Source organism: Lichenostomus cassidix, chromosome 12 (genome assembly GCF_008360975.1).
Source record: "Lichenostomus cassidix isolate B80296 chromosome 12, HeHo_3.0, whole genome shotgun sequence".
NCBI classification, from domain to species: domain Eukaryota; kingdom Metazoa; phylum Chordata; class Aves; order Passeriformes; family Meliphagidae; genus Lichenostomus; species Lichenostomus cassidix.
This window is the reverse complement of record NC_139493.1, coordinates 14703836-14725569: the sequence shown is the minus strand read 5'-3', so window position 1 is coordinate 14725569 and position 21734 is coordinate 14703836. Positions and strand designations below refer to the sequence as shown.

Genomic DNA, 21734 nt, shown 5'->3' with positions numbered 1-21734 from the left:
GTGTTCATGATCCAGGTGGGGACTTGCAAACCCTGTCAGTAGTATTGCAATAAAAATGACCCAGGTTAGTGAAGAAGGTTTTTTGATGAAATGAGGCAAAGCGCAGCAAGGAAAGAACCAGAAGTGGCTTCATCAGGCAGCAGCCCAGCACCACACACCATCAGTGCTGCCCTGGAGGACTGCAGGAACAGACAGAACCCAAAGTCATGGACCAGAGGAACTCAATAGATGTTTTAGAAGGATGCCCCACAGATGAGGGGAATGATATCTATGTGTTTATATCAAAAGGCAGGAAAAGATGTATTGGCAAGTATAGGGCTGTGGCATGCACTCAACCCATCTGCTTTTTTGCAGTCTTCACTTGGGCTCCTGCAGGACAAGGCTGAGCTCATTTCTGGAGGTGCCTGAAGAGCTGATCTTGTGAAAAAGCAGAGAATGTCAGGCATAGCTAATAGTTTAGATGTGAAATACTGTGCCCCAGGTTTGGGACAAAAGAGAGGGATGCTGAAGAAGTCTTGGTGAGACCGTAGCCTGTGTGGATGCCAGCTGACTCCATCGTAAGAAGATTAGGAGGCTCCTTCATGTGCAGGCACTGTGTGCTGAAAATGCCTAAGGGGGAATGGAGGAATGGGAAGAGATAGAACATGCAGCTTTCAGTGTGCTGAATTCCTTCCTGTAGACAAATACCGATAAAACAGCATGAAATAACAAAGTTACTAATTGGGAGAGACTTCTTGTCATTCCCTTTCTCCTGCAATTAATCAAATAATCAAGTATACAAAATAGGACAGAAGATAGCAAGCTGGAGCTCAGCTTTCTGTGTTTGATGGACCATGTCATAAAATAGAGACAGACTCCTGGCTTGGTAAGAATTTCTCTTGTTAAAGGCTCCTGCCTTCTGTAGTCATGGCTGTGTTCCTGGTCATGGAGTCACGAGTTTCATATGTTTGCTTACACACTCTGGGTGACTGTTAATAGTTAATATGATAACCCTTTTTTTTTAATTTTAATTTTTCCCATTTTTAAAATTTCTTTCCTTTTTTTCTTTGTAGTAACAAAAGATCAGCCCAAGGGGATCGTTTATCAGCAATAACCATGGCATTGCAATATGGATCAGAAAGTGATGAGGATGCAGCTTTGGCTGGTAGGAAATGCAATTTCTCTAATTACTTTCATTAAAATGTTCACAATAAGCAAATCTGTAGAGTTCCTGATACATTCAAATATATTTATTTCAAAAATATTTTGCACTCAGTGTGTAATTCCTTTAAGTCTTACAGCTATTAAGATAGGGTAGGCCAAACTTGCTGGCATGTCTGAATTTTCTGTGTGTTTCCAAGTATACTTCCCCAAGCTTTAGGGAACTGTTGCTTGGTTTTGGTCCTTCTGATATGGAACAGAAGAGGACATACTGGAGAAGACATTGGGTTCTTCATGCAGTAAAAGAGATTGGTAGTGCTGGAATCGTTTCCTTGTTTAATTTTTTGTTTACATTATTTCTGCATTGATGTGTAATAATGCATCTGTTCAATATTTATTTTCGGGGCATTTATTTCATACCTGGTAATTGAACTGTAGTCCCCACAGTTTTCTAGTGGAAGGATATGTAGAATTTTTTGGATTTTAGCTCTTGCTGCAAGCAAAAGCATTTTGATTCCTAGTTAGCCCAGAGTTTGGTTATTGCTTCAGAGCAGCTGCGTTCTGGGGGGTGTGAGGAGTATTTGTTGATTGGGTTTTTCTTTATTTGTTAGCTGTTATTTTTTTTTCAAATTGCAGTGCTATAAAAACATGTAGCCTTTTTTACATTGTTGTGATTTAAATTCCTGAAGTGATTTAATCACTTTCAGATGCCACCTTTGCTATGGACATTATTGTGATTTTCATGGGACCTCTCTCTGTGTGTGAGACTTTTGCCATGCTGCTGCTCTCATATCTTTACTGCATTCACCTAAGAGGCAATGTTAATTTTTTTGGCAGACCTGTCACCCCTTAAGATTTTCTGTCTTTCCAATGCACTACTTGGACAACCCAATGATTTCAGTCTCTGGGTGACAAGGATTTTGCTTTAAACCAAGTGGTATTTTTATTAGTTGCTCTGCTGTGTAATTTTTTTTCATTCCTCTAACACTTGTTAGAATAAATGAGAACAGGGCTGCATGACTGAACATTAATAGAACTCTCTCTTCTTGAAGCAGAGAACTGAATCTTTATGAGCTTCTTTGATTGTAGCTGTTGCCTAAGCAATGAACAATATCAGTTTCCAACTGAGAGTTTATCCTGACAGCTGCAGATGGCATTTTGGTGTGATGGAGCTTGTAGAACATTTCCAGCTCCAGAGTACAAAGATGTGAGCAGCTTCAGCAGCTCCCTTGCTCCTCATGATGAATCTGTAAAGGCAGCCATAGGTGGTCATTACATATTGCTAACATCTATTTAATTCTGTAAGCAAGGGTATTTTGGGTTTTACTGTATTGTTCAGAGACGGTTTAAGACTGAATGCTGCTTTTGTACTGGCAACTATTTTCAGTTGAACTTTGAGCTTTCACTGTTGTTTGGGTCCTTTGGGACCACAAAGAAGACAGTGGTGATATCTGCAAACTGTGTTTGTGGGAACAGCAGCATGAAAGGGCAATAACTGCCTGTCCCTCTCCTCTGCCAGTGCTTGCTGGGGACGTGGACCTGGTGCTACTGCACATTAAAGAATGTACAGTCTTGCATCAGATTGTTAGTTTCATAGCAAAACTCTCTTCTAATCTGAATAATATATTTTTTCTCTCTTCTAATCTGAATAATATATTCTTCTTTGGCTCTTAATATAGCAGGCTTCATATTAGGAAATCACTATTATTTTCTGAATATGTAAGAATATATGATGTTTACACATCACTTTTAAAGAACATACACATCATAATGAAAATGTTTATAGCTGTATATTATGTAAATATAAAAATATAGTAAAACTACCACATAAATGCTTTAATTTTAGTACATTTTATAATTACTAATTAAATTTTAATTTACTTAGATTTCTTTTTAGGGAATGCCTTGTGTTCTACTTTTAATACAAAGAGAGTATATTTCTTATTTAGGGTATTGAAGTGTTTTGTTGCTGGCTAACACATATGATAGAACAGCAAACACTTGACTAGTTCCTTAATTTTTCTCCTTTTTAAAAACAAGTGATTCTGCATTTTGTATTTATTTCATACTTTTTGGTGGAGCACTCAGAACTGAACAATTTGAGTAAACCAACCAAAAACTTTTTGTTTGACTAAACTAAACCATAATCTATTTTTGAAACTTTTCCTGATTGCAGTAATAGCTCCAGTGGTTTGTTTCTACTTGAGTTACTCTGCCCAGCTCCTGCTTTGCTGGCTATGGTGTGGTAGATACTAGGCCATTGAGTGGTGCTGATTGGTATCATTAGGATAATTTTGAGTGTCTCCCCACATCAGTAGTGAACAGTTCCATTGCATGTTTGCACATCTGCTGATGACTGTTTGTGTTTTAGCTTTGCCTCTGACCCTGGTAGGTCCCACATGTCACACACTGACGTAGATCTGGTGTCAGACTGCAGAGGAGCAATGACAGCACTGTGTTGTCACAGCCCAAGTGTCCCCTGGCTTTGTCACCATTTCTATATGTCTTTACTGAACATGGATAGAGAGCTTGAAATTGTGCCAGCCTCCTCTGAGCAATAATGGAAGTGCCAGCTGGAAACTTGGCATTAGGGAACTGTGTTTTGTGCAGCTGAATTACCCAGTGTGTCATCTGCCAGGCTTTCCTTCAGACTCACTCTCAGAGGGGAAAACGGGTGAATAATTTAAGTCTAGCACGTGCAAAGCCATGTAGATTTTATGTTATGCCTGTTTGCAAGGTACAAATTGAACTGTTTGTGTTGCTAAGAAAGGTGGAAGGATTTGGCCATTTATTGCTTCCCATCCTGGATTTCCCCTACCAGTGTTTTCCCATTCCTGTTGTGTTTCTGTTGTTCATGCCATGCTTCTCCTAATTCTATCTGCAGTAAGTGATAGCTCTTCATAGCATTTCTTTCATTCAATCTAATCCTGAAACAACTAGAAAAACTTGCTATAAAACTTGTAAATACTTTGTTATGAATTTTTTAGGCTAATTACATTATCACTGTAAGACATTTATTTGTTCTTCATTTACTGCATATATTAGAGGTGTATTGTCAGGCTTTAGTGTCAGTTTTTTCCTGCTAACTTCTCAATCTTGTATTGAGCTGTGATTAATATGGTCTAAAGAATTGCAATACCTAAATAAAATGCCTTTTTTTTTTGTCAGCTTGAGGCTTATTAGATATGTGTTGTGTCCTTTTCTGAGGTGTGAATCTGACTGCCAGAAAGTGGTTTTCTTTTCTTCTGCTTTAGATCTTTATCCACCAAAAAACCCACTCTGAGTTATCCTGCTGAGCTCAGCTGAACCTGTTTTTCCTTTCTCTCTGTGCAGCTGCTGCTCGTTATGAAGAGGGGGAATCTGAAGCTGAGAGCATTACTTCCTTCATGGACACTTCTAATCCTCTTTACCAGCTTTATGACACAGTTAGAAGTTGCCGGAATAACCAGGGCCAGCTCATCTCTGAACCCTTTTTCCACTTGCCCTCCAAGAAAAAGTATCCTGATTATTATCAGCAAATTAAAACACCCATTTCATTGCAGCAGATCAGGTAAGAAATAAAAATACAAACTATGTCTGGTGTGAAACTACTCAAGGGTTTCTGTAACTCCCAGAATCTTCTCTTGTGGTCAAGCTGTTGGTACCTAATGCAGTGTATGCACTATCTCTCCTCTGTGTCTGATTGTTGCTTGTTTCAACTCAGTCTGCATCAGTCTTTTGATCATATTTTATACATGGCTGCTGTTCGGTTTATTTTCCATTGAGCTTCATTTGTAATGTGCCTGAAAATTGCCATATCAATAATTCTGAAGGCCAGGTGTGCAGAAGAGATGAAAGTTTTTGCAGAACTCCCCATTTTTTCTCTTTCCTTGACCATGATGGCTTGATTACCTCTTTCTGCCATGCTTTTTAAGTTAGTAGTCTTCAATATGTGTTGTAGGAAAATGGTTGCAATTACATCCCTCCTGTCGAGGTCACACTGTGTCTGTGGAGAATAATTATTTTCATGACGATGTAACTTGTCTGGACTGAAGCCAGCAGTTTATAAATCTGTGAGCCATGAAAGGTCTGTGAGCCGCCAGAGTGCAGTTGTCAGATTAAAGACCTGAGTGAAGTGAGCAATATCTTTCTTTTGTGGCTCAAGACAAGGCAGTATGATGGGTATGAGTAGGGTCCTGAGAGCATTGATAGGCTTTAATAGTGTTGCCCAGCCTCGGGTTGCCCAGGCCTCCTGCCCTGTGGCCACTGAGGCTCCAGGCACTGCCCTAGCCACACCCCAGGAGTGCCAGTCCTTCAGGCTCAGTGAGGGAGCACTGGGCCCTCCCACTGCTCATCCCTCTGTAATCCACTCTGATGCACAGGTCTGTACATTTTAGTTATACCATAATATGATCTGCCAGACTTGGTGTAATTGTTGAATAAGCTGTATCTTTGTTAAATCAGAAGCTAACAAAGCTGCCTTTTGGGTTTTTTTTTTGTCTTGTCAGAGGGTGTTTTGTGTGTGCTAGGGAACTAAAGATGCCACATTGGTTATCTCTCCATCAGTGGCTTTAAAACATTTTTTCTTACATCTTAGTACTGCTCTAAGAGTGGCAAAGAAAGTCTTGCCTTGAACAAAGCACAAAATGTACTTGATGAAAAAAAACAAACTGAAATTGAGAAGAACCATTGACATCTGTGAGGAAGCTTTGTGCCTGAACATACATAAAAGTATTGGCTCAACAAATAAGTATAAACAGATTTGTTTGGGAGAGACTTTCCATTAAAAATATCCTTGATATCAGTTACGGAAAAAGTAATTTATCATAAAGAGGCAGCTGCAGTTCTGCTTTCCTTACAGCATAGGCAGGTTGCATCTGGCTGTGTGAGCAGCACAAAAATTCCACACAAGTGTATGAAGAACTGTAGAAAAAAACAGTTTGACTTACTGCCTTAGCTTAGAAAATAAAAAGGGACAGCCAGGCCTTTTAGAAATAGTGTTTGAGGCTCGCAAGTTAAAGTACAATGTTTCTGGTAGTCTTAACTTTCTGCAAATTCTGAAATTCAGCTGTTTTTTAAATGACCATGTAATCTTCATTTCTTACTATACCTGAAAAGCCTTGAAGTCATGTATATTTACACTTAATTGATGTGCTTTAGGGAAAACCAGAGCATCATGGCTTTACTGACCCTGCTAATATGTCTTTAGGTGTTAAAAACTGCCACTCATTACAGGTGAAGGTTGTTTGTGGGGTTTTGGGTGTTTGGTTTTCTGTGGGGGTTTTTCCCTTCTTTTCTTGTGGTGGTGTTTTTTTGGTGTTTGGGGTTTCTTTTGAGATGTACATAAATAGAGCCCATTCAGTTCCCAGATGGGGACAGAAAAGTTAAGTGTACTAGTGAAAAGCTGGAGGATGCAGAGTGAAGCCTGCCTTTCGTGTTTTATATCTCTTTGGCTCTGGCATCTGGCTGCCTCAGCTGTCCTGCCAGAGTGAACTGTGAAATGTGTGGCTGTTGAAAATTTGACAGCTAGTCATGTGTTTCAGGGGGTTTTGTGTGTGTTAAATGCAGGAAAAGTCTTTAAAATAATATATGATTTCCAGAGGGGTGTGTGAGTGTTTTGGTTTAATGAGATGTACATTTTACCTCTCCCAGCTTCTCAGTCGCTTTGACTGTTATGAACCTCAGTGGTTTGAACTGAGTGCTGATCCTGGGCTGTTCCTGGATGTGGGAGGTAATCATGCTGGTGGCTTTAGTTTTCTCCCAGTTTCCTCCTGGCTTGCTGTTCACAGAATCCCAGAATAGGCAAGGCTGCAAGGGAGACCATGCAGCCCAACCCTTGGCTGTGGCAGGGTCACCCAGAGCCCTGGTGTTCAGGTCTGTGTCCAGTCAGGTTTTTATTGTCTCCACAGATGGAGACTCCACATCCTCCCAGGGCTACCACTGCCAGTGTTTGACCACCCTTGCAGTAAAAAACTCTTGTGTTCAGCTGAAATTTCATGTTTCCATTTGTTCCTCTCATCTCTTGCCCAGTCAGTGAACACGGCTGAGATGAGCCTGGCTGCTCCTTCATTCCCTCCCACCAGATGTTCAACACACTGATGAGAATTCCCTACCTCAAATAGGACAAAACTCAGAGCTGGAGAGCAAGAAAATCCTATTTGAAAAAAAAAGGCATGATGCTGTCAAGGCTATGACTTTCACATGTGGTAAAAGTGTCTGGTGTGGAAGTTACTGTGCAAGCGTAACATTGCTGGGGAAAAGTCATTCTGTAATTAGAAATAACCACAGGAATAGTCAGGAAATGATGCAGGACAATGTGTTCAGTTCCCGAGTGCATAAGTGCTAGATTGTGGCAGACTTACAAGAGCTGTGTTCCTTATTACATTTTACAGTGTTAAGAAGTATGATCCCCAAGGCAAGTGGGTTAGGCTTTTTATACCAGAGGAGGAAGGCGTGCCAGGGAGCTCCCTGGCAGCAGCTCTCTCCTCCAACATGTGTGAGAGCAGTGTGGAAGTACAGGCACTGCAATTGGTATCTCCACTGGCACACCCTGGTGCCTTGTGCTCCTGGGGCTCTAGCTGGGGTTTAAAAACGTGCTGGGATCTGGTGTGAAACACACTTGGCTTTGTGTGATATCTACCTTTAGGGGAATTGAAATGCGTTTTTCTTATGAACGTGACCCTTTTTGGACAATGGTCTGTGACACAGGAATCTAAATGTTGCTTTTACGTGATGCCTTGAGGTTCTCTTGAATTTTGTGGTGGCTCTTGTTGGTTTTGGATTAGTTATTAATGATTTGAGTGGAGCTTATAGTAAATGTCATCATCTGGTCAAGCATATTTTGCCATATAACTTAAGCAGTTTTAGTAATGTGGCAAATAAAAGAGTGGAACTTAGGTTGAAGTAGTGGAGACTGGTGCTTGGGCTAAAATCTGAAGGGTTTATGGAAAACTTCTGTTTTTCTGTTTGCTTGATTTATGACTGAGCCAATTGGGAAGATATTCTCTACAGAGAAAATGGTGTCTCTAGTATTTAGAATACATTGTAAATTTTCACTTTATCTGAAATTTAGAAGTACTTTTATTCTTCTTGTCACTTAATATAATTTATTATTTGGTGAATATTGTATGTCTTTTAAATCTTCTGTTTGTATAACCAGTTTTGCTACCTTAGCAAGTACTTTCAGTGGGTATTGTAAGTAAGACCTTTATAAAATCACAGGTTCAAATAAACAAGGTTCCCGATGTATTTTACAAGAAGGCTGTCATCCTCAATAGGACATTTGTCAAATGTCTTTCTTGATCCCACTCATTCTTTGTTAGTTGGTTGTTTGGTTTTTTTTTCCTGTAGAGGCAGGACTAGCACTTCACAATTTCTGAATAAAAGAAAATAAGCTGGATCTCCTTGTTTGGTTTTTTTCAGTAGGAAATTTTTAGGCTAAGTATGTGTCTAATTAATGGATCTTTTGATTATATGGAGAGAGTATCTCTCTCATTATCAGTCCTCTCAGATATTCCACCTAGAAGGACTGATGAGTTTCCAGTAGACATTTTAGGGAGTTGAGTGCCAACTTACCGTATTCTTTTAATTAATATTCTGACTTTGACCAAATTAAATGTCATGCCAGTGTTGGTTTGGGCTTAATGGCCTCATGAAACTGTAGCCTTGCTTTAAAACTTTTTTCCCCTCATTTTGCAAAGGTCATTATATTTAAAAGGATAGTCTTTCCAGTTTTACTCATGCTTTCAGGTACAGTTATAACACTGTCAGTTATTTTCACAGGAATTTATCTTTGTTTCTAGTATCTAATTGGTGTTCTGTTGGCAGTGACTCTCTGTAGAGCCATGGGGTTGGTTAGTTTTTGCCTCAGTGAAATAAACTGATGTTTATAAAATCCTTTCTTCCCAAGATTGGTGAGTTGGCTTGGTAAAAACTTGCTGTGAAGCTGCTCTTCATCCTCTAAATCCAGAGGAGTCATGACTTGAGTTCTGCTGAGTTTGAGTGTAATTAAATCTGTTCAGAGTAGTTGTGTGAATAACCTACCTAGTTAATCATCCTGTTGTTTGCTGACAGCACGCAGAGAGAAGAGGATGGTAGGAGAGGAGGTTCTTTGCAGATTAGAGCAGGACCACTTCTGTGCCTGTACATTTTTCATTCCTCACATCCCTGGCTGGAAGTTGTCACTTTTCCAACATTCTGTCTAAGTCTGGATTTTTACTTTTGCTGTCAGGCCTTTGATGAACACAGCTGAATGTAAATTGTTTGCATAAAATCAGATGGTCTGCACCTTGATTGTTGGGTTGTGAATGAACAAATGGTGGTAGGAGCAAGCTTGGGACTGAAAGGTTTTATACTAAATTTATTTTGTGGTGGTGATAATGCTCCATCAAGCAGGGTTACCTTCAGCTAGATGCTGCAGAAACCAGACTGGGTTAAAAGGTGGTGTGTTACTGGTGAATGTGCCAGGCAGCAGGGTTAGGAAGGAGGTCTGAAGGAGGATGACCATGGTTTGCAGCCTTGATAGGCTTTGGGATTTGTGTTGTTACAGATTAATACTTTCTGCTGTATATAATGAAGTAGTGGAAAGTTTAAAAAAGTTGGCTAGAACTTTCGGCACTCATGCAAGAAAACACGTTAAGTTAATTAATGAATGTTGAGTTGTGTTTAGCATATGAAAAATGACTTTTTTTTGTTGTTGTTGTTACTCCTCTTGTAACTGTTTTCATGTGAAGTGCACTTTGCATGTAGCACTTGTCAACAACCAGGTGTTTCTTTAAGACAAGGCACAAATTGGAGGGTTAAATGTGAGAGGTCCTGGGCACTTTTGGTTCTCACTGAAGGTGAGTGGAACTGATGGAGGGAAGGCAACGTTTATGGCTGTGCAGAGCTGGCCTGGCATCACCCTGAGGTCAGGGCTCAGGGGCACTGCAGCAGTCTCAGCAGGCTGTGCTTCTGCTCTCACCTGAGTATGAAAACAGGACTTCAGTCTTCACAATTTTCAGGGTTACTGAAACCATTTTTCAGGAGGAGATGTTTCCCTAGTATAGTCACAATTGAAACACGTTACTAGAGAATGAAAAAATAAATCCCATTTCTGTAGTTGGAGGTCTTTGAGTATTGATTGATAATGAAAATGTAGATACTAAAGAACTGTTTTGCGCTGTGTAACTTGTGAAATATCTGACTGGTGTTTCTCTTTTGCAGAACCAAGCTGAAGAACCATGAATACGAAACTTTAGATCAGTTGGAGGCTGATCTGAATTTGATGTTTGAAAATGCCAAGCGCTACAATGTTCCCAATTCTGCCATCTATAAAAGAGTGCTGAAAATGCAGCAGGTTATGCAGGTATGTGGAGAAGAACAAGCCAAAGGTTATAATGTCCCATGTCAATTTATTTCCCTAATGGGTGTTTTTCCAAAATAATTTTTAACTAGACTTGTACTTGCGAAAGTATTTTCTTGCTTACAGGGAATTTTGGGAATGAAGAGCATCATAAGGTGATTTTTCTTCAGCATATGTGCTGCCTTCTGTGATTTCTTTTGGTCACTTTATTCCTCACTATGGCTCCTATAGAAAATTGATGATGTAGGGTTTTTTAAGAGTTTGATAATGCTAAAATCCTTCAGATTTCATTAAGGGCTCCAGCTGAGTGCTGCAGTCTGAAATTGCATTGTTCTCAAATTGATTCCTCAAAAGCTTTTTGGACATATAGAAAGAGCTATACTGCTGTTTAATACTGTTCTGGAAGTGTCCAGCAGTGAATTTGGCTTCAGGGATTTGCTCTTTTTTCAGGCAAAGAAGAAGGAGCTTGCTAGGAGAGATGACATTGAGGATGGGGACAGTATGATTTCTTCTGCTACATCTGATACTGGAAGCTCAAAAAGGAAAAGGTATGTGCTTCTGTAATTCCTGCAGACCATTACATTGCTGCATTTCTTTTTGTTAAAGAGAATATTAAGCCATGGTTTTCAGCATTTGTGTAAGGATTTGTAATTCTGAAGCATCATTAAGTGTTGATTCTAATTAATTCAAAACTATTTGCTGACTTTTATTTCCCTGTTTTGGTCTATTAATTGACAGTTATCACCATCAGTTCAAGTAAGTGAAATGGACACTGTAATTGTACTGAATTAGGTAATTTTGTCGGTAGGTTTCAGGATTGCTGGGGAGGGGTTGTTGTATTTTTGCCTGACAAATAGGCACACTGATTATAAGAGGTTGAATACTTTGGGTCCTGTAACATAAAACAAATTTCAGTGATTTGCAATAGACTCTTAGTGAGCATAATGATGGCTTTTGGAAGGTATTCTTTACACTGATAGCTCTCGTGTAATTAATACTGGTGATGCATTTCACTCCAACAAGGGGAAGTTTCTCTAGTCTGCCTCATGGTATCATTTAAAATAAATGCCAGCTTCTGATAATAATATTGCAATAATAGCAACAGCCAGTGTGAAAATAATTACGCGTCTTTCCTTAGTGTTGCTTATCATCTTCAGCTTCCTGGATATTTATTTCTTCTTTTGTCAAAGTAATAGCACTTGTGGGGGGAGGAGGGGAATGGAATAGGGCATCAGCAAAGACTCACTGAACAACAGTCAAATAAATACAAATAAGAAATGTACACTCATTAAAAATCTGCAGAGAGAAAATATGAACATGGATTTAGGAGGTGGTGCAGCCTAGGAATGCTGGGAAGAAGAAATGTAGAGGAAAGGAACAGCAGACCATAGAACCAGGTAGTCAAGAAGGAACAAATTGCAAAAATTGCTAGTTTTGTGATCTTCAGATTCAAAAAGAAGTACTAACCTGATCAAGCAAGTCAAATTGTCATTGGTATTTTTTTAACCCCATGTTGCTTTTGATCATCTTGTGCCAGACAATACTGAAATGTTTAAAATGAAAAAAATCTGTCAGGCCCTGTCATCTAAGAGCAACAAAAGAGGAAAAGGAACAAGGGATTTTCATTGTTCATAGGCAAGGGACATCAGAGTGATGCCTGAAGAGAAGCTGAAAATCCTTTTGATGTTGTCAGTTCAATGCTTGTTATCCATTTCACTTGCTGAATGATAGGAAGGAAAGGAAGATCGTAAACGCTGCTGATCACAAGTGAAGCACTGAGAGGAATTCCAAAATGTTGCTGGAAAATGAAACTAATAACCCATGCAAAAGTCATCCCATTGGGAAAATAACAATAACTTACCCAGAAGGAAGTTGTTTGAATATCCCCTTTTATGTATCAGGTGCTGACTCAAATCTTGAGTATTGGCAGACCTTTTGCTGTTTCTGCTTTGGTTTTGCTTTGCCTACTTTTAATGAACAGAAAAATATAAAAACCTGGAAACATTAAAATGGGGAATTTGGCAGCATATCTGTGTTCTGGCGTTGCTCACCTGCTAATGTGAACAACTAACCAACATCTGCTAGCAGTGATGATAAGGCAGAAAAAAAAAGTTTTAACCTATAAAACGTTTGAGTTTTCTTTGTTGTTAGTTTTCATTAGTTATTTTGCTAATCTCGCCAAGGAGCAAGAGGTATCTGAGGCATAAGACTATTCTGAATTAGGTGTATTTTAAATGTGTGAGGAAAAGATCCAGATAACAGAAGATCTGTGTTGCAGTTTGGTTTCTTACAAGTTGTACAGGGATGTTTTGCACATTCTGCAATTGGAGATTGCAGTTATAATAAAATTACACTGTATTACTGCACGTAATACAGTTATACTACCTAAATAAATCTTAAGGAGATTGCAGATTGGAAGCCTGTTTAAAAGTGCTTTGTAGTGAATGTAAGTCTGAATGCAACAGTATGTGAGCTGAGATTATACATTATTGACATAAATTTTGCACTCACTTATCTGATTTGCTTATAGGCCATGTAATATTAGTGCAGGGAGCCATGTGCTGTTTTGTGATAAGCTATGTCTTGGTTATGCTGTCACATTTCTGAAGACAACCATAACAGCTACACACAGGATGACTGTAAAGTTTGTGGGGATAGCTCATTTTCTACCTGGGTTTGCAGTTTTGGTGAGCTTTATTGACTTCTAACTTCATTTGGATTGACAGATATTTAAGTAGTTCTTTCTACTACATCCTTGATGTCCTTATTTTCTTTTGTCCGGTACTGAAGATATTCTGTGTTCTGCAGAGGTAGTCATGAAGGTCCTGTCTGGAGATTTTTATCCTGTTCACTCTGGATCTTGAGGTCTTGGATTCAGATGCTTGATCCTGACTGGTCTGTTTTTTCTGCAGCTTGGAAGTGGTCAAAGCTCCTTTCAGCCTTTGCACTTCTGAAAATGAGTTATTTGTTTTATATTGTAAAACGGTTAAGGTCAATGAGAGAACAGTCATCTCCAAAAATAGTTTCCTGTTTTCAAATTCCAGTGCACTGTATTAATATTGAAATCCTTGTGTGTGTTTAGATGGTTCTGGTTGTTTCTTCATGGTAGAGGATAATGTAATTTTCATATTAGTGTTGGAAGTGGCATTTATTCTTTTCCTTTGTGTTCTTCTTAACCTGACAGTAAAAAGAACATACGGAAGCAGCGGATGAAGATCTTGTACAATGCGGTTCTAGAAGCTCGAGAGCCAGGCACAGGCAGGCGGCTCTGTGATCTGTTCATGGTTAAGCCATCCAAAAAGGACTATCCAGACTACTACAAAATTATCCTGGAGCCAATGGACTTGAAGATGATAGAGCACAACATCCGCAATGACAAGTACGCGGCAGAAGAGGCCATGATTGAGGACATGAAGCTCATGTTCCGCAACGCCAGGCATTACAACGAGGAAGGCTCCCAGGTACTCGCTGGGCTCAGCAGCCACACTTCTCTCTGCTGCTTTGCAGACACAGACTTCTGTGAGGATGGTTTCACTTTGACTATTACGTTATTTATTATAATTGTTCATTGAACTAAAGTCGAAATTCTCAGAACTTCTGAGAAAGGATGTCTTAGAAGGAAACCAGCTTTGTTTTCATGGAAGTGGAGAGTGTGGGAGATCATACTAGAACACCTGACTTGTTTAGCTTAACAAAATGATTCTGAAAGGAATATGATTTTCATTTACAAGTATTTTGTTGAGTGTGTATATTGTGATGCTTCTCAGGCAGCAAGAATGATAATGTGAAACAGAGTGGTGGTAAGGAACCTCCAGCTGTTTCTAGTAAGGAACTTGATCAGCTGCTGCACAGGACTTCATCACCAGGATTAGATTTGAAGACCCAGGACTGTTCTAGTCCTTTGTACCTTGATGGAATCACAAGGGATTCAGGGGATCTTTCATGGCTCAGCAGAAGGGTTTGATGAGGAAGTTGATAGGACAGCTGCACCTTGCCATTTTGAAGTCTTTGAAAGAGAAATGGAGCTTAATTGGATAATTTATTCAACATTTGTACCTCCCTGCTTTAGATGGTGTCATCAGTTCTGCTCACCTGTATAAGTCAATTAAAAAGATGGGCTTATTTCTCAAATGTACACCTTAAATAAAGTACTCAGTTTTGCTTTCAGCTTTTCCAAACCAACATTTAAATGTTTCTTAGGGAGTAGTTCTAAATTAGTCTAAACACAGTAAACCTTGTTTTGGTTGGGTTTTGATTACTTTATTGATTAACAGGTGTACAATGATGCCCATATGCTGGAAAAGATCCTTAAAGAAAAAAGGAAAGAGCTGGGACCCTTGGCTGAAGATGATGATGTTGCGTCCCCTAAACTAAAGCTAAGTAAGACAATCTTGTGCATTGCTTTGTCTCATTTCTACACTTACAACACAATACAGATAAACAGATCTTTCTTTTTGAATAGATATGTTCTGCACAGTTGTTAACACTGACAAGGAAAGTAAAATTGTATTTTCAAAATCTTGACAGCACTGGCATGTCTGTATTATACAGTAGGATTAAGTTGTTACACACAGTGTTTCCTAAGAGAAGTAACCTAGAGAGAAGGAAGGAAGCTTGGGAATGGGTGGAATGAGTGAGATTTAGTCATGTAGCGTTATGCAAGTGTTAGATGGTGCATTATGTGCTCAGTCAAGTAGGGTGCTTCTCAAACTGAGCAAAGCTCTTTGTTTCCCTAGTTAAATGATTGGGATTTCCACAGACTGATAAAAGTGAACCTAGTTTGACAGGTTATTGAAAGCTATGAAAACCATGGAAGCAAAATTTCCCCTTGTCTGTTTTTAGAGATGTTGCCTTTACAAACTTGCTACTACTCAAGTCTTATGTCCCCTTAATATGTGCTCAGAACTGAGCAAACTGAGAAGGATAAAATTGCACAAAAAGGCTTAAAGAAAATAACTGCACACAGTCCTCTTAAAAATTAAATGTGCAGCTCTTAGGGGAAGTACAGGAGTAGGGAACTCTCAGGCAGAGTCTGTGCAGTGCAGTAACAGAGATCCTGAGTTAAAAAGCCAAATTGATAATCCCATGGGAGGTCTTAATTTACATTTTACTTGTAATAAGCCTTTCCAATTTGTCATAAACATGTCATAAATGAATCTGATAATATTTTGAATACTTAATTTTAGTGATAACAAAATCCCTGGGATGACTGGATTTTTAACAGCTGCAGAGAGAAATTCATGTAGAGCTGTAAGACCAAAATGAGTTTGTTAATGGTGTTAGGCAGGAAAGGATGTTTTCCATGCTGAAGTCTGAGGAGGCTTTTGCCAGGTGAACCATCAAGTGACATATTCTGTGTTTGACAAGAAGAGCATTAAAAAAAATTTATGCAGTTATGAAAAATAAAGGAAGCTGCAGCCTGGAATGGGCTCCATGTTGTGAGTGGTTCTTCCATAAGCCATTCTCCAGTTTGCATTGGAGACAGACAAAGAAATGTGCAAGTTCTCAGCATTATAATTTTAACTTCATTTTCCTTTTTGTCAACTTAGGTAGGAAAAGTGGCATTTCTCCTAAAAAATCCAAGTACATGACTCCCATGCAGCAGAAGCTGAACGAGGTGTACGAGGCCGTGAAGAACTACACAGACAAGCGCGGCCGGCGGCTGAGCGCGATCTTCCTGCGGCTGCCGTCCCGTTCCGAGCTCCCTGACTACTACGTGACCATCAAAAAGCCTGTGGACATGGAAAAGATCAGGAGCCATATGATGGCAAATAAATACCAGGATATCGACTCCATGGTGGAGGACTTTGTCATGATGTTCAATAACGCCTGCACGTATAACGAGCCAGAATCTTTGATTTATAAAGATGCCCTGGTCCTGCATAAAGTTTTGCTTGAAACTCGGAGAGAAATAGAAGGAGATGAGGATTCTCATGTGCCCAATGTCACTTTGCTAATTCAGGAACTTATCCATAACCTCTTTGTGTCTGTTATGAGCCACCAGGATGATGAGGGCAGATGCTACAGTGACTCCTTAGCTGAGATTCCTGCTGTTGATCCTAACTTCCCAAATAAACCTCCTCTGACTTTTGATATCATCCGAAAAAATGTTGAAAATAATCGCTATAGAAGATTGGACTTGTTCCAGGAGAATATGTTTGAGGTACTGGAGAGGGCAAGGAGAATGAACAGGTGAGCAAACCCGTATTTTTCATATATGCTTTATTATGAGTTTTGCATTTAATGTTAGACAAAGGCTGAAGTTTTTTTAAGATGTTTGCTTTCCTTGATATGGGTGTTTGGAAAACTAAATCTCAAAAGCTCTATCAGGTCTTCAGTGGGAATTTTACTTCAAAATAAGTCAGTTTTGTTAATAATACTAAAGTTTTCAGAAGTTAACAGATTGTAGAGGTCCAGTGACAAGTAGCCTTGGTCACAACTAGTTGATTTTCCTGGCATTTCAGGACTGGTGCATACAAAAATACTGGTTTGGGTGAACTATAATGCAAACTGACAGTGCAGTAACAGGTGAAGCATGGCTTTGTGCTTCATGGCTTCAAGTCAGTCTCTGCTGCTGCTTTATGAGTAAGCAAAGAAATCTGTTGGCAGAGTGAAGCTTTTGAATGATCAAAGAGTGGTGTCTGATGGGTGTATTTAGGCTCCTGTTTGACTCTGCACAAACTGTGTTTTTACCCTGTTGTACGTGTTTTTGTACAGGACTGATTCGGAGATCTATGAGGATGCAGTGGAACTTCAGCAGTTCTTTATTAAAATTCGAGATGAACTGTGTAAAAATGGAGAAATTCTGCTGTCACCTGCTCTCAGCTATACCACCAAGCATCTTCACAATGATGTAGAAAAGGAAAAGAAGGAAAAGCTGCCCAAAGAAATAGAGGAGGATAAGCTCAAAAGGGAAGAGGAGAAGAGAGGTAGCTACTTTTTAAAATTAATTTTGAATGTATTTAATGAAAAATGTACCCATGCATATGATGTGTTGCTGCAGCTTTGCCTGCTGGAGGGACCTCAATAGTCTGCTTGTCCCTCAGTCTTTTGTTTTCACATTATGGGAGATTTATTTTATTTTGATACTTATCAGCCAGGGCAGAGGCCTTTCAAGAAACAGTTGAAGGTAAATATTAACCCTATGTGAACTCTTTAGTCAGAATACGTTGTAGTACCAGTATTATTTCAAGGATATTATAAAAGAAAACAACAGTTTTTTACTTCACCTTTCTGCTGATAATAAACTTAATGAATATTCCAACTGACCTTTTAGTCATTGTCTTTTTGACACATACTGGTGGTGTCTGTAATGATTCTTTTAATGCTGCTAAAGAGCTGGGGTTTGAGTAACCCTGTTGTGTTTTCACTTGGCTACTGTGAGTGTGAAGAGGAGTGGGCTTGCACTGTTTTATAGGGCAAGAAGCCTACCCTGAAGGTCCTTTCTTTCAGTTCCTGGCTGTTCCTGTCCTTGTGGTTCCTCCACAGTGGTTCCTCCATTGTGGACCATGTCCAGGGAATGAATACAATTTCACCTTGGCCCAGATGGGAGCAGAGCTGTTGGCAATTTTATCCTTGAATTATCTTTCTGACATGGCTGATCTTCCCTCATAGATGTCAGCAGCAGTAAAATCTGCTTACTCCAGGCTCAGGGTGAGGCACTAACATCAGGAATCTTGACTAATATGGAAATGTGACTTTACTAACATCTGGTTTTCCCTTCTTGAAACAAGAAGCTGAAAAGAGTGAGGATTCCTCTGGATCAGCTGGGCTGTCAAGTTTGCATCGGACCTACAGCCAGGACTGCAGCTTCAAGAACAGCATGTACCATGTGGGAGATTATGTGTATGTGGAGCCTGCAGAAGCCAACTTGCAGCCTCACATCGTCTGCATTGAGAGGCTGTGGGAAGATTCAGCTGGTGAGGATGTCTTTGCTGCAGGAAAACACTAGGGTGAAACTTATTGCTATTTTAGGCTTCCAGTTTTTTCCTATGTAGATGTTACTTATTTTATTGGCAGAACTATGTGGACCAGTGAGTATTTTTTCTTGTTTGAGTTGTTTTTTTCTAAAGGGTGTTACAAATAGAAAATTCTTGCAACAGCACATGGTTTTTTTGGTGTTCATTTCTGCCTATCCTCAACTTGTAAGCCTTGCGGGGATGGGATTCTGAGTGGGATGGACTCCTTGTAATTTAGGTGCAGAAGAACCCTGTTCTGTGCTGAAAAGTCTGAATCAAAGCTGGGTACAGGTTTCCTTTGATTTAGAGGAATAGTGCATATTTGTAACTTCTTTATAAATCATTGTTATCAATTTGAGTTTGTCACCACGTAATTTGTCACAGCATAAAATGAAAGAAATACTTCTTAAACTAAAAAACAGTTACCTGAGATTCTTTAAACAATCAGGTGATTATTGTGTGGACTTTGAAGCCATTTCAAGGCTTGAAAGTTAAGATCATAAATAAGAATGAATTTCTCCATTTTGCTGAGTGAGGTTTTACTGGAGAAATAACAACTAGCAAGTTGTTTTTAAACAACCTTGTTTTCCTTTCCTGAAATGTTTAATGAATGTAGTCCTGTTTAAAAGCATCACTATAAATGACTACATGGCTATTTGATTTATCAGTCAATCTATAATTGTTCTTACTTGACTCATGGCCTATAGAATATAATTTTACTTCTTTTTTCTTTCTATCTCCTTTCTGTTTTTTTGTTGTTTCCTATTTTAAAGGAGAGAAATGGCTCTATGGCTGCTGGTTCTATCGACCAAATGAAACGTTTCATCTTGCAACACGAAAATTCCTGGAGAAAGAAGTTTTTAAAAGTGATTATTACAATAAAGTTCCTGTTAGCAAAATTTTAGGCAAATGTGTGGTCATGTTTGTCAAGGTGAGAGACTAATTTATAAAGCAAGTAATATGTTTTCTGCTATTTTCTTGTAGAGCTGTAGGCGATGTGTCTAACATAGAGTCATTCCATAACAACTTAATAAAATACAACTTGCTTCTATTATTTTCCTGTACTTCCTGAGATGCAGTTCACCCAGGTGGTGGTGTTTCCCTGTGCTGGTTGCTTTATGTTTATGATCACCCCTGCTTGGTGAATGGGTCCTCTTTTCAAGTCAAAGCTCAGAAATCATGTAAAGGGGGTTTCAGGCTGCAGATCTTCTACTTGTTAATGCACTAGTTTGGTAAATTAATACAACTTAACTCTTCTCACATGCCAGTCTGTACTGAATTTATCTCCTCCTCCAAGGATGGGATTTCTTGTTGTTTGCTGTTATTCTTGGTGCAACTTGGACATAAAGTTGGAAGAAAAGAACTCAGCAAAAAGGCCTCTGACAGAAGCATAGAAAAAAACTGAAACCACAAGAGGGAGTTCACAGTGTGTCTGTGGGATGTGGGTGTTGCTGAAATATTTCATATTTTGTCTTCAATCTGCAGGAATATTTTAAATTGTGTCCTGAAAACTTCAGAGATGAGGATGTCTACGTCTGTGAGTCACGCTATTCTGCGAAGACAAAGTCTTTTAAAAAGATTAAATTGTGGACTATGCCTGTGAGCTCTGTAAGATTTGTCCCACGAGATGTGCCCTTGCCTGTGGTCAGAGTCGCTTCTGTGTTTGCCAACACAGACAAAGTAGATGAGGAGAAACACAGTGAAACACTGGAGGACAGTAAGATGGGAGACAGTATCCTTCATCTTGAAAAGGTATGCCAGGGGAACATGGATTGTATTTGTCATATAAAGAATGACAAAATATTAGCCCTCATAGTTTGCGTTTCATCACATCCAGACACAATAAAAATAGTATTTCTGTTATAAATGGTATTATAGCCTTTGTGAATAAACACAAATGAAATATAAATAGACATAAGAGATAATAATAAATATTTGTTGTAAACCTCTTTCTTGTGATCATATGAAGGGGTTGGTTGGATTTTTTTACTTCAGAAAATTACACTTTTACTGTAAAGCTTGCCTTAAGCCTAAAGAACCAGTAGAACTAGAAGTCTAATTTTAGTTCATGGCAGTGCTGAAATGCTTTATTGTGCAGCATTTCAGTAAAACAGTCAATAGCTAGGCAGCAGTAAATAATAGATAATATTCTGTTGTTTGGGACCTGTTTGTGGTTGATAACTAAGTAGTTGATTGTCAAAATGCTTCAGAATATTTCTGTCCAATATACGGGGTTAAATGGTTCGTTTATTTTACTTAGAGTAATAAAAGAAATTGAAGTGAATGTATGAAAATAAAATAAATTTAATTAGTTTTATCTGAAATAAATTTAGAGCCATATAAAATGTGAGTCATAAAATATGATAAATTTAAGAAAATTAAAAATCCACTTTGCATTGAGTTCTCTAACAGAACCTGAGAACACAGTATCCAGCACACCCATCATCAATTTTTATGAGATACCTAGTGTACGTTAATGTATTTATTCATATCATGACAAAAAATGAAACTAATTCTACTGGGAGAATGAAAACTCATGGGGTCTTTTCCTTCCACACCTTGGGAGACAGCCTGTGTTTCGTTGGCTTTTGGAAATCCCAGGCTGAAAGATTGAATGGGGCACAATTTGAATTTTTACTAAAAACTAAGAAATTAAATAGGGTAAATGGTATGAATTTATAAACAATACATGGAGTGTTCATATTACTGTGTAAGAGTGTTGAATAATTATATTTCTGCGTATGTCATCTTAGCTATTTATTTAGGTCTTTCTTTCTAAGCACATTACTGTGATTTAAACCAGCAAAGCTGACAAGGCTTGGCTTGGCCAGTTCACTCTGAAGCAGTAGAACAAAACCAGGACCTGTAAATGACTATTCTGGCAAAATTAGAGCTTTGTGAAATAGGAAAGTTTGTGACAGACAGGAAGGGTATCTTTTGCTTTGCAATTTTAATTTAGGAATTTGCACACACATCTCTGCTTAGTGCTTACCCCTACTATTGTTAGCATAAAGACAGAGTGAAGCCTTTTACCTGTACCTGGCATCTTTTTATTTCTGTGCTTCGTTTTCTTCCTTCCTTGAGTTTCTAAATTGTGCTTCTTCTGCAGGAGAAAGAAGATGTTCCAGTAGAAATGTCCAATGGTGAACCTGGTTGCCATTACTTTGAACAGCTCTGCTACAATGACATGTGGCTGAAGGTTGGGGACTGTGTGTTCATAAAATCACACGGGCTGGTGCGGCCTCGAGTGGGAAGGTAGGGGCAGCTTCTTTATTTGCAGTTTGTGGCTTTGAAAATAACTTGGACAAAGGAGG

General features: G+C 38.9%; 1 protein-coding gene across 10 annotated transcripts in view; it reads left to right on the top strand.

Annotated features, from left to right (window-relative positions):
* PBRM1 (polybromo 1) overlaps positions 1–21734 on the top strand; it is a 54618-nt gene that overhangs the window by 13648 nt on the left and 19236 nt on the right. For all 10 annotated transcript variants that reach the window (XR_014854767.1, XM_085072852.1, XM_085072855.1 and 7 more), the window contains 12 exons: positions 1053–1144; positions 4474–4690; positions 10324–10465; positions 10913–11010; positions 13647–13923; positions 14737–14842; positions 16012–16654; positions 17180–17391; positions 18196–18381; positions 19194–19351; positions 19906–20172; positions 21530–21675. Coding sequence is in view for 9 of the 10 variants with exons in the window: in XM_085072852.1 (XP_084928978.1) it covers positions 1053–1144; positions 4474–4690; positions 10324–10465; positions 10913–11010; positions 13647–13923; positions 14737–14842; positions 16012–16654; positions 17180–17391; positions 18196–18381; positions 19194–19351; positions 19906–20172; positions 21530–21675 (2544 nt within the window). In the remaining variant the exon portion in view is untranslated. The remainder of the gene's footprint in view (positions 1–1052; positions 1145–4473; positions 4691–10323; positions 10466–10912; positions 11011–13646; positions 13924–14736; positions 14843–16011; positions 16655–17179; positions 17392–18195; positions 18382–19193; positions 19352–19905; positions 20173–21529; positions 21676–21734) is intronic.